This window comes from Heterodontus francisci, unplaced genomic scaffold (genome assembly GCF_036365525.1).
Source record: "Heterodontus francisci isolate sHetFra1 unplaced genomic scaffold, sHetFra1.hap1 HAP1_SCAFFOLD_278, whole genome shotgun sequence".
Classification (NCBI taxonomy): domain Eukaryota; kingdom Metazoa; phylum Chordata; class Chondrichthyes; order Heterodontiformes; family Heterodontidae; genus Heterodontus; species Heterodontus francisci.
The window spans coordinates 1,213,586-1,226,329 of NW_027141343.1; the positions used below are offsets into that span (position 1 = coordinate 1,213,586).

Consider the following 12,744-nt stretch of genomic DNA (forward strand, 5'->3'; position numbering starts at 1 on the left):
TCTGATAGAATATATAATGTTACTTTTAAGTCTGAGGCAATGGGGGGTCAGGTACAGGGTCCGGGGGTGCCCAATGGGGGCGGTTGGAGCTTTGAGGGTGGCCCTCCATGGGGAACAGGGTGCCTAGTCAGGAGGACCCCCCCCCCCCCGCAGCCCGCAAGAAAGATGCCTGGTTTTATCAGGCAGGGTTCTTGGTGCCTTTGCCACACTGCCTCCCCGCCCCCAACCCAACCGAGGATAAAATACCTGCAGCAGAGAGAGGAGGCCCATAAGTGGCTGTTAATTGGCCAATTAAGGGCCTTGATTGGCCTGGGGCAGACAGGCTGTTTCTCCCCACCCCCGTTCCCTGTAATATTGCAGTGGGTGTGGGAGTGGGTCAGAAAATTTCCATCAGATTGGAAGTTGGCAAATGTTACACTGCCTTTCAGGAAAGGAGGGACAGAGAAAACTGTGAACTACAGGTCAGTTAGCCTAATATCAGTCCTTGGGAAAATGCAGGAAGTCTGAACAATGCATTGAGAAAAGCATTCAAACAAGTCAACATGATTTTCCTGAAGGGAAATCTTGTTTGACAAATTTATGAGAGTTTTTTGAGGATGTAATTAGTAGGGTAAAGGGAAACTAGTCATATTCCTGGATTTCCAAAAGGCATTCAATAAGGTGCTACATAAAAGGTTAATAGAGAAGATAAGGGACTCATGGAATTGTGGGTTATATATTAGCATGGATAGAGGATTGGTTAATGGACAGGAAGCATAGAGTGGGTATAAACAGATTGGCAGGCAGTGAATAATGGAGTGTCGCAAGGATAAGTGCTGGGGTCTCAGCTATTTACAATCTAAATTAATGACTTAGATGAAGAGACAGAGAGCAATGTATCTAAGTTTGCTGATGATACAAAGGTAGGTGGAAAGGGAAGCTGTGGGAGGACATAGAGAGGCTGCAAAGAGATATAGACAAGTTCAGCGAGTGGGCAAGAAGATGGTAGATGGAGTATAATGTAGGGAAGTGTGAAGTTCTTCACTTTGGTCATAAGAATAGAAAAGTAGAATATTTGATAAAAGGTGTGAAACTTGTAACTGTTGGTGTTCAAAGAGACTTGAGTGTTCTTGCACAAGGAATACAGAAAGTTAGCATGCAGGTACAACAAGCAATTAGGAAGGCAAATGGCGTGTTGGCCTTTATTGCGAGGGGATTAGAATACAGGAATAAAGAAGTTTGCTACAATTGTACAGGATTTCGGTGAGACCACATCTGGAATACAGTGTGAAGTTTTGGTCTGCACACTTAAGAAAGGATATATGTGCATTGGAGGCGGTGCAGCAAATGTTCACTAAATTAGTCCCTGGGATGAGGGGATTGTCCTATGATGGGAGGCTGAGTAAATTGGGCCTATACTCTGGAGTTTAGAAGAATGAGAGGTGATCTCATTGAAACATACAAAATTCCAAAGGGGCTGGATAGGGGAGACACTGAGAGATTGTTTCTGCTGGTCAGACAATCTAAAACATGGGGACACAGTCCCACGATAAGGGGCTGATCATTTAGGACTGAGATGAGGAGAAATTACTTCACTCAAAGGGTTGTCAATCTTTGGAATTTTCTACTCCAGAGGATTGTGGATGCTCCATCATTGAATACATGTAAAGCTCCGATAGACAGATTTTTGATCTCTCAGAGAATCAGGGTATAAGGCGAGCAGGCGGGAAAGTGGAATTGAAGCCTAAGATCATCCACGATGGTACTGAATGGCGGAGCAGGCTCCACGGGCCACATGATCTACTCCTGCTCCTATTTTGTGTGTTTTTGTGTTCTGACTACTTCTGCTGTCGGTGATTGTGGAACTGATGTCTCTGCTCTCTGTGAGTGATACTGTACTTACTGTGTGTGAGGAGCTGGCTGCACTTCCCCTTGTGTCGAGGAATCACTACATTTATTCAGCTTCCTCAAGTATTGCCTGTTGAAAGAAAAAGTATTAATTATAATTCAGGAAGAGATGTGGTGGAAGTTACAAGAGAGACCAAAACAATTTTTCAATGAATAATCATTGTGAACAATCACAAAGGAAATCCAGCAATACAAACAGAATCAGTGTCTGATTCCACTGCAGTCCTGCAGCCCCCAGCTACTGCATACCAGGGGCTTTGGCCATTTTACAACAATTAAATAACATCCAGAAACAATCCACTGGGCCATGAATGGGACTGACCGACGGAACAGGGACTTTTACACAGGTCAGATTTCCTATTCCCGCTCCCATGGTCTAACAGTTCAAATGAAACCAAACAGCCGCTGTTTAAAATGTGTCCTTCACACTTCTCACCTGGTGCCGATAATAGATTCTCTTTGTGTAACTCCCCACATCCTGACTGTCCGCTTCTGTTTCCACACTTCACTGTCCAATAACAACAAACTGTGGGAACAGGCTATATCCCTCTCATTCCGCTAGCGCGGACATGATGGGCCGAATGGACTCATTCTGTGCCTGAAGTTTTCCACGTTTCTGGCTGAAGTGCTGCAGAAATCTGGGCCTGAGCTCCCCTCCCCCAGCACTGCCTGTGAGCGGAAGAAGATGGTTTAAAACAGCCGCGAATGGAGAGATCCCGGTCCCGGGGGAAGGGAGCAAACAGCAGCCTCCTTCCAGCAGGACATCGCTTTGGGAGCATGTCCGCAGATAGACTCAGAGATCAGCATCGAGTACGGGGCAAGTTCAGGGGCAGGCGGGGGCTGTTTGTAGGAGGCGGAGTGGATCTGAAACTGGTCTCGGAACATGGAGTGAGTGGAGAGGCCATTCTCCGGTTGTGTGTGGACAAGGGGATGGAGACAGAATGGGAAGAAACTTATTGTAGTGGAGTGAAACAGTGACAATATTTGTGTTGCGGTGGTTCTTTTGCGGGTATCCATAATGATTATTATTTGAGAGATTAAATTCATTAAAACTCTATATCTTTGATCTCACCTGTATTTTAGTTACAAACATACTTTTGTTCAAACAGGGAAATGATTGAATGAACCAGAATAAATGGGCTATTTCCTCCACCCAAGTTACAAGGAAGAGTGCCACCAGCTCCTTCTCACACACAATATGTACATTATCACTCACAGAGCGCAGAGACACAGACAGGTCATCAGTTCCACAGTCTCAGACAGCAGAAATAGTTCCAGAGACACATTTTCAATCCATCAATCAAATAGAGCAGGAAAGACAGACGTTGTTTCTATGTCACCCCAACTCATTACCACTGACAGGGAGATACATACATCCCAGTCCAACATCTCACCCACAATCAAATTATCAGTGTGTCAATCCCACAATAGTGCAACCTCAGCTACAAATTAAACACACAGAGAACTGACACGTGGTTCCTGTTTCAAAGTTACAGAATTAACCTCAATAATGTACTCTGAGATTTAAGTTAAATACCAGCCCAATATTTACACAGGTTATGAGTTTATTATCAGTATTAATTCCCATCATGTTTCCAGACACATACATTAGACTCAAGTCCATAATCAGATTGAGAGATTCTGAAATATCGTATAACCTGAGATCCAAACTCAGATTCCAGTTTAAAACTCATCCGGATTGTGAAACTAAAAGATACATTATAAATTTGATCAGTATAGTCTGAGCTCTAAATTACATACCAGTCCTAAAACCTCGTACAGTGGCAGATGGAAGATACTGTACAATTCCAGACTGAGCTCATTTTACATGCAAATCCAAGATACTCACTCAGACTGAATGGCACTGATCAAATTGATCAGTAAAGCCTGAGTTGCACTTGCACACCAATCCTGTATCAGATTGTAGGATACATTATCTTTCACTATTGTGTTCACAGTGACAGATATTTAATACTAAGCAAAACCTTAAATATATTGTCTGCTTAAAACCTACCACATCAATGGCCTGTTGCTGTGCTGACATTTTATGGAGAATAAATCCAGACTTGCCATCAGTCCCAGGGACGGAGGATTATATAATGAATCCCACACTCACACAGAGTACCAGATACTGACAGATAAAGAGCGATGCTGAAACACATGCTCAGTGCCAGATGCTGCAAGATATAGGTTGATTACTGCACTCACTCACAGTACTTCAGCCTGAGTCATCTAAAGCAACCTAACACACAAAAAATAGCAGTGAGAGAGTAAGAAAGAGTCCAAAACTCACATAGAGTACCAGACACTGATAGATACAAACTGAAAACTACACACACATGGATATAGGATTGGCTAACTCACAGGAAACAGAGAGTGGGGACAAATGGGGCATTTTCAGATTGGAAAACTGTAACTAATGGAATGTCACAGGTATCAGTGCTGGTGCCTCAACTATTTATGGTCTATATTAATAATTGCATGAAGGCACTGAGTGCACTGTTGCCAAATTTATGGGTGGTACAAAGATAGGTAGGAAAGAAAGTCGTGAGGAGAACATAAAGTGTCTGCAAAGAGATATAGATAGGTTAAGTCAGTGGGCAAAAGTTTGGCAGATGGAGTATAATATGGGAAAATGTGAGATTGTCTACTTTGGCAGGAAGAATAGAAAAACAGAATATTACTTACATAGAGAAATACTGCAGAATGCAGCTGTACTGAGGGATCTGGGTGCCAGGTACATGAATTACAGAAAAGTTAGCATGAAGGTATAGCAAGTAATTAGGAATGCAAATGGAATGTTGGAATTTTTAGAGAGGGGAATGGAGTATAAAAGTAGGGAAGCTTTGCTGTAACTGTACAGGGCATTAGTGGCATCCCAACTAAAGTACTCCATACAGTTTTGGTCTCCTTACTTAAGGAGGGATATACTTGTATTGGAATCAGTTCAAAGAATGTTCACTAGGCTGATTCCTGGGATGAAGGGTTGACTTGTGAGAAAACGTTGAGCAGATTGGGCCTCTACTCACTGGAGTTTAGAAGATTGAGAGATGATCTTATTGAAACCTATAAGATTCTCAGTGGGCTGGACAGGTAGATGCTGGGAAGATGTTTCTCCTTGTGGGGGAATGTAGAATTATGGGCCACAGTTTCAAGATAAGTGGTCTCCCATTCAAGAAAGAGATGAGGAGGAATTTCTTCTGTCAGAGGGTTGTTCATCTTTGGAATTCTGTTCTCCAGAGGACTGTGGAGGCTGGGTCATTGAATATATTCAAGGCTGTGATAGACAGATTTTTTGATGTACAAGGGAGTCATTGGTCAATGGGCACAGGCAGGAAAGTGGAATTAAGGCCTCAATCAGAACAGGCATGATCTTATTGAATGGCAGAGCAGGATTTATGGGCCACATGGCCTTCTGGAAGCGATCCTGAGTGTCATTGTCGATATCTGCCCTTGGTGACAGGAGGTTCCCAAGGTATGAGCAGTGATCCACATTGTCCAGTGATTCGCCGTGGATCTTAATAGTCGGGGGCAGTGTCGGGGAGCAGGCTGGCAGAGGACCTTAGCTTTCCGGATGTTTTGCTTCAAGCCAATTCTTTCATACGCCTCCATGAATGCATCGATGAGGGTTTGAAGCTTGGCCTCTGAGTGTGCGCATATGCAAGCATTGTCAGCATACTGCAGCCCGATGACAGATGTTGGAGTGGCCTTGCTTCAGGACTGCAGGCAATGTAGTTTCAATAGTTTCCCACTCGTCCTGTAGAGTAGATCTGCTTACACGAACGAAAGAACAGCTGATGGGCTGAAAGAGTGCAGGAAATACAGCAACTTGCTGACAGCCACGACATGTGTGGATTCTTCAGCACCATCAAGACCATTTATGGCCCAAATTACCAAGGACCTACCCTACTGAGAGTAAAGAATGGAGTGACACTGATCAAGGTCAGAGAGGCAGTCAGCACTCATTGGAAGTAGCACTTTGAAGATCTTCTCAATCGAAACTCAGTCTTTGATGCAAGTGCCACATTCCACAGCATGTTACCGACCATGATGTCAACACAATCCCAGCCCAACAGAAATTGAAAAGGCAATCTAACAGGTAAAAAAAAATGAAGGCCACCGGCATAGATGGAATTCCCTCTGAAAATCTAAAATACGACAGAGAAGAAGACTTAACACAAATACATGGTCTCATTTCCCTCAGCTGGAAGGACGAGAGCACGCCAGGGATCTCTGAGATGCTGTCATTGTGATCATCACCAAAAATGGTGACAAGACCGACTGTGGTAATGACAGAGGGGTATCCCAGCTGTTCACTACAGGGAAGGTCATCACAAGAGTCCTTCTCAACTGTCTCCTCCCCGTGGCTGAAGATCTCCCACTGGAATCACAATGTGGATTCTGTCCATCAAGAGACACAGTGGACATGATCATCACAGCAAGACAATGCCAAGAAAATGTAGGGAGCAGCAGCAACCTTTCTACCTGGTCTTCTCTGACCTGACAAAGGCCTTCGACTCTGCCAACCAGGAGGGATTATGGAACGTCTTCCTCAAATTTGGCTGCCAGAAAAATTCGTCACCAACCTCCAACGACTGCATGATGACATGCAAGCTGTAATCCTTCCCAACGGACCTACCACTGACCCAATCCCAATGCAAACTGGGGTCAACTAAGTCTGTGTCATCGCACCAACGCTCTTTTCCATCTTCCTCGCCGCAACACTCCTCCTCAACTCCTCACACTCAAACACAGCAACAGAGACTGACAGATACAGAATGGATGTCATACTCAAACACAGTACCAGAGTCTAAAAGATACAGTGGTGCGGTGGTTAGCACTGCAACCTCACAGCTCCAGGGACCCGGGTTCGATTCTGGGTACTGCCTGTGCGGAGTTTGCAAGTTCTCCCTGTGACCACGTGGGTTTTCGCCAAGTGCTCCGGTTTCCTCCCAGCGCCAAAGACTTGCAGGTTGATAGGTAAATTGGTCATTGTAAATTGCCCCTAGTGTAGGTTGGGAATACTGCAGGGTTAGTATAAATGGGTGATTGATGGTCGGCACAGACTCGGTGGGCTGAAGGGCTTGTTTCAGTGCTATATCTCGAAATAAATAAATCCGGAATAAATCCAAACAGCACCAGAGACTGAGAACTGCTGAATGACAGAACACATTCAAACACAGGATCAGAGAATAAAAGAAATGGAATTAATTGCACACTCACATGCAATAGCAACGACAAAGAATCATCATCAAGCGTCCTTTCAACAACATGCAGAACATTTCCAGAGAGCTTGGCACAGGGAGCGGCTCTTTCAATGTAAACTGGAGCTGGAGAGAGTCTTTGTGAAACATACTTCCTGATTGCAGTACGAATGTTTGTGATTGGCTGCAAAGTTTGAATGTGATTGGATGGTGAAGGACACCAATTATAGTATTACAATATAAACCCATTGTGACATCTCTCCCAATCACCCAATCACAATCTTTACTTTCCCCCATCCCTTATTAGCATAGAGCTGTGGGATTGTCTATTTAATCCGCACTCGGAAGGGGTTTGGTTTATTTCTGAGTCTGAAATTCAATCTGAAGATGGCTGAGAAGAAGAAAGCAGCTGCTAAGAAGGGCGCCAAGAAAACTGTGAGTAAACCATCAGCAAAGGGCGGTAAGAGGCGGAGAAAGTCGAGGAAGGAGAGTTGCTCCATCTACATCTACAAAGTGATGAAGCAGGTTCACCCCGACACCGGCATCTCCTCCAAGGCCATGAGCATCATGAACTCGTTTGTGAACGATATTTTCGGGCGCATCGCGGGTGAGGCTTCCCGCCTGGCCCATGACAACAAACGCAGCACCATCAGCTCCCGGGAGATTCAGACTACCGTGCGCCTGCTGCTGCCCGGGGAGCTGGCCAAGCACGCCGTGTCGGAAGGGACAAAGGCGGTGACCAAGTACACCAGCTCCAAGTAAAACTGCACAATGGACTGAAAAACATCCCAAACACAACGGCTCTTTTAAGAGCCACCCACAATCTCTCTGAAAAAGCTACTACATCATCTCTCTAGTTTTGATTTGTTTTGTTTTTTTATACGAAGAGTCTGGAACTTTCTAATTGCCTTTGTGATCTCTGTTTTAGCCCCATGGATTCTGGGTGATTCACTTTCACTGTTGGGATCTTTGTGTCTCTACTTAATAATGGGGCGTAAATTAATTACTGATCACTGAGCCCATGTACGCTTTGATCTCGGACTATTCTCCGTCCTTTTTGAAACAGTCTGTAAGGGCGGCAGAAAGTCTCATTCACAGCATTCTGGAAGCGGACACATTTCGGGTCAATCTTTGTCAAGATACCGCATCACTGATTCTCGATTGAACCTATTTGTGGGAGACAAAAACGGAGAGAAAGTGTTTTATTGTCAGGAGTTGAAATGTGAGACTGAGGTTTCCTACAACAGCGGGGTTTCTAGAAAATGTACTTATTAATTATTGAGGCCGAGCTTGAACAAGGGAAACAAGTGACTGATCTGTCAGCTGATTGACGAAATAGTACAATAGCGAAAATGAACGCGCGTCCGAGATCAAAGCGAACATGGGGTCAGTGATCAGTAATTAATTTACACGGCATTAAGTAGAGACACAAAGATCCCAAAAGTGAAAGTGAATCACCCAGAATCCATGGGGTTAAAACAGAGATCACAAAGGCAATTGGAAAGTTCCAGACTCTTCATGAAAAAAACAAATTGATACCATAGAGATGATGTAGCTTTTTCAGAGAGATTGTGGGTGGCTCTTAAAAGAGCCGTTGAGTTTGGGATGTTATTCAGTCCATTGTGCAGTTTTACTTGGAGCTGGTGTACTTGGTCACCGCCTTTGTCCCTTCCGACACGGCGTGCTTGGCCAGCTCCCCGGGCAGCAGCACGCGCACGGCGCTCTGGATCTCCCGGCAGCTGATGGTGCTGCGCTTGTTGTAATTGGCCAGGCGGGAAGCCTCACCCGCGATGCGCTCGAAAATATCGTTCACAAACGAGTTCATGATGCTCATGGCCTTGGAGGAGATGCCGCTGTCGGGGTGAACCTGCTTCATCACTTTGTAGATGTAGATGGAGTAACTCTCCTTCCTCGACTTTCTCCGCTTCTTGCCACCCTTTGCAGACGGTTTATTTAAGGTTTTCTTGGCGCCCTTCTTAGCAGCTGCTTTCTTCTTCTCCTCAACCATCTTCAGATCCAATTGCAGACACAGAAATAAACCAAACCCCTTCCGAGTGCGGATTAAATAGACAATCCCACAGCTCTATGCTAATGAGGGATGGGGGAAAGTAAAGATGGTGATTGGGAGTGATGTCTAAACGGTTTTATATTGAAATTGCCTAATTGGTGTCTTCCGCCATCCAATCAGAATAAATATTTGCAACCAATCACAAACACCCTGACTGCAATCCGTAAGTATATTTCACAAAGACTCTCGCCAGTCCCAGTTGATAGTAAAACAGTCGCTCCCTATGTAAAGCTCCCTGGAAATGTCCTGGCTGTTGTTGGGAGGACACTTTTTGACTGATTCTGTGTCGTTGTGTCTCTGCTATTGCATGTGAGTGAGCAATTAATTCCGTTTATTTTGCTCTCTGCTACTGTGTTTGAGTGTTTTATGTAATTTGGTAGCTCTCAGTCTCTAGTTCCGTGTCAGTGCGCCATTTTCCCACACTCTCTTGGCCAGTCTGGACATACCAGTGGAAGCCTTTCCCATGTGCTTGTTGACTTCTGCATCGGGAGACAGGTTACTGGTGATAATTGAGCCTGGACAGGTGAACTCTTGAACCACTTCCAGAGCGTGTTCGCCCATATTGATGGATGGAGTATTTATAATGACCTGTCCCATGATGTTCGTTTTCTTGAGGCTGATGGTTCGGCCAAATTCGTTGTAGGCAGCCGCAATGCTGTCAATGAGTCTCTGCAGACACTCTTCAGTGTGGGATGTTAATGCAGCATCGTCAGCAAAGAGGAGTTCCCTGATGCGAACTTTCGGTACTTTGCTCTTCGCTCTTAGACAGGCAAGGTTGAACAAACTGCCATCTGATCTTGGAGGAAAATTCCTTCTTCTGAAGACTTGAACGCATGTGAGAGCAGCAGGGAGAAGAAGATCCCAAACAGTGTAGGTGCGAGAACACTGCTATGTCCAGACTGGCCAAGTAAGTGTGGGGAAATGGCACACTGACACGGAACACAAAAGTCCAAGTATATCAAGCCTGTGTCCTCAGTACTTTGCTCGACGGCAGCGAGGCCTGGACAACGTATGTCAGCCAAGAGCGACGTCTCAATACGTTCCATCTTTGCTGCCTCTGGAGAATCCTTGGCAACAGGTGGCAGGACAGTATCTCCAACACAGAAGTCCTTGAGGCGGTCAACATCCCCAGCATATACACCCTACGGAGCCAGCGGCGCTTGAGATGGCTTGGCCATGTGAGCCGCATGAAAGATGGCAGGATCCCCAAGGACACATTGTACAGCAACATCGTCACTGGTTTCAGAACCACCGACCATCCATGTCTCCACTTTAAAGTCGTTTGCAAACACGACATGAAGTCCTGTGACATTGATCACAAGTCGTGGGAGTCAGTTGCCAGTGATCGCCAGAGCTGGCGGACAGCCATAAATGCGGAGCTAAAGTGTGGTGAGTCGAAGAAACTTAGCAGTTGGCAGGAAAAAAGACAGAGGCTCAAGGGGAGAGACAACTGTGTAACAGCCCCAACAACCAATTTTACCTGCAGCACCTGTGGAAGAGTCTGTCACTCTAGAATTTGCCTTTATAGCCACTCCAGGTGCTGCTTCACAAACCACTGACAAGCTCCAGGCGCTTACCCATTGTCTCTCGAGACAAGGAGGCCAAAGAAGAAGAAAAGAAGTCTCCGGTGCTGTGTGGATTCATTCTGTATCTATCAGACTCTAGGACTGTGAGTGTGACATCCATTCTGTATCTGTCAGACTCTGGTACTGTGAGTGTGACATCCATTCTGTATCTGTCAGTCTCTGGTACTGTGAGTATGAGGAGATGAGGTGGAGTGTTGTGGCAAGGATGATGGAAAAGAGCATTGGTGCGATGACCCAGCCTTGCTCGACCCCAGTTTGCATTGGGATTGGCTCAGTGGTAGGTCCGTTGGGAAGGATTACAGCTTGCATGTCATCATGCAGTCATCAGAGGATGATGATGAATTTCTCTGGGCAGCCAAATTTGAGGACGTTCCATAATCCCTCCTGGTTGGTAGAGTCGAAGGCCTTTGTCAGGTCAGAGAAAACCAGGTATAAAGGTTGCTGCTGCTCCCGACATTTTCTTGGAGTTGTCTTGCTGTGAAGATCATGTCCATTATGCTACTTGATGGACAGAATCCACATTGTGATTCCAGTAGGAGCTCTTCAGCCACGGGGAGGAGGCAGTTGAGAAGGACTCTTGTGATGACCTTCCCTGTGGTGGACAGCAGGGATACCCCTCTGTAGTTACCACAGTCAGTCTTGTCACCTTCTTTAAAGATGATCACTATTACAGTGTCTCGGAGATCCCCTGTTATACTCTCCTCCTTCCAAATGAGGGAAATGAGACCGCGTATTTGTGTCAAGAGTGCTTCTCTGCCAGATTTGAGAATTTTGATGGGAATTCCATCTATGCCAGCGGCCTTATTGTTTTTTCGCTGTCAGATGTCCTTTTCAATCTCTGTCAGCCTGGGATTGTGCTGACAGCACGGTGGGTAGCATGCTGTGGAATGCGGTCAAGGGCACTTGCATCAAGGACTGAGTTGCGATTGAGGAGATCTTCAAAGTGCTACTTCCAACGAGTGCTGATTGCCTCTCTGACCTTGATCAGTGTCACTCCATTCTTTACTCTCAGTTGGGTAGGTCCTTGGTAATTTGGGCCATAAATGGTCTTGACTGTGCTGAAGAATCCACACATGTCGTGGCTGTCAGCACGTTTTTGTTGTTCCAGTGTTCTTTCAGCCCATCAGCTGTTCTTTAGGTCGCATGTGTAGATCTACTCTACAGGACGAGTGGGAAACTATTTAACCTATGTTGCCTCCAGTCCAGATGTAAGGCCACTCCAACCTCTGTCATCAAGCTGCAGTATGCTGACGACGCCTGCGTATGCGCACACTCAGAGGCCAAGCGTCAAACCCTGATCAATGCATTCACGGAGGTGTATGAAATAATTGGCCTTAAGCAAAACATCCAGAAGACAGAGGTCCTCTACCAGCCTGCTCCCCGACACTGCCCCTCGACTATCAAGATCCACGGTGAACCAGTGGGCAATGTGGATCACTGCTCATACCTTGGGAACCTCCTGTCACCAAGGGCAGATATCGACAATGACACTCAGCATCACGTCTACTGTGTCAGCATAGCCTTCAGTCCTCTGAGGAAAAGAATGTTTGATGACAAAGAACTTAAATCAGACACCAAGCTCATGGTTGACATGGCTGCAGTGTTACCTGCCCTCCTGTATGTGTCAGAAACATGGATACTGTACAGCAGACATCTCAAAGCCCTGGAGAGATATCACCGGTGGTGATTCCGCAAGATCCTGTAAATTCAGTTGCAGGACAGGCGCTGCAATATCAGTGTCCTCTCTCAGGCCAACATCCCCAGTATCGAGACACTGGTCATGGCTAGTCAGTTATGTTGGACGGGCCACATCATCCCCATGCCTGACGCCAGAGTCCCAAAACAAGCTTTCTACTCTGAACTCCATCAGGGCAAGAAGCTACCAGGAGGGCAGAGGAAACATTACAAGAATTTCCTTCAAGACATCCTGAAAAGCCCTGACATCTGCACTGATTCATGGGCATCTCTTGCCTGAGACCTCCCAAAATGGAGAAGAAGC

The 12,744-nt window shown here is 45.8% G+C and overlaps 2 protein-coding genes across 2 annotated transcripts; one reads left to right on the forward strand and one right to left on the reverse strand.

The window, feature by feature from the left end:
- Nucleotides 1-7,478: 7,478 nt before the first annotated feature.
- On the forward strand, nt 7,479-7,853 carry LOC137362861 (histone H2B 1/2-like). The gene has a single exon (XM_068027061.1). It carries the CDS (start codon nt 7,479-7,481, stop codon nt 7,851-7,853), a length of 375 nt encoding a protein of 124 aa, XP_067883162.1.
- Nucleotides 7,854-8,721: 868 nt separating this feature from the next.
- LOC137362863 (histone H2B 1/2-like) lies at nt 8,722-9,099 on the reverse strand. Its single transcript, XM_068027063.1, has one exon. The coding sequence runs from the start codon at nt 9,097-9,099 to the stop codon at nt 8,722-8,724; it is 378 nt and encodes a 125-aa protein (XP_067883164.1).
- Between the last annotated feature and the right edge of the window lie 3,645 nt (nt 9,100-12,744).

What these genes read in the sequence shown, in the direction of transcription:
- LOC137362861 (XM_068027061.1), top strand. Translation starts at nt 7,479, where the DNA reads ATGGCTGAGAAGAAGAAAGCAGCTGCTAAGAAGGGCGCCAAGAAAACT.
- LOC137362863 (XM_068027063.1), bottom strand. Translation starts at nt 9,099, where the DNA reads ATGGTTGAGGAGAAGAAGAAAGCAGCTGCTAAGAAGGGCGCCAAGAAA.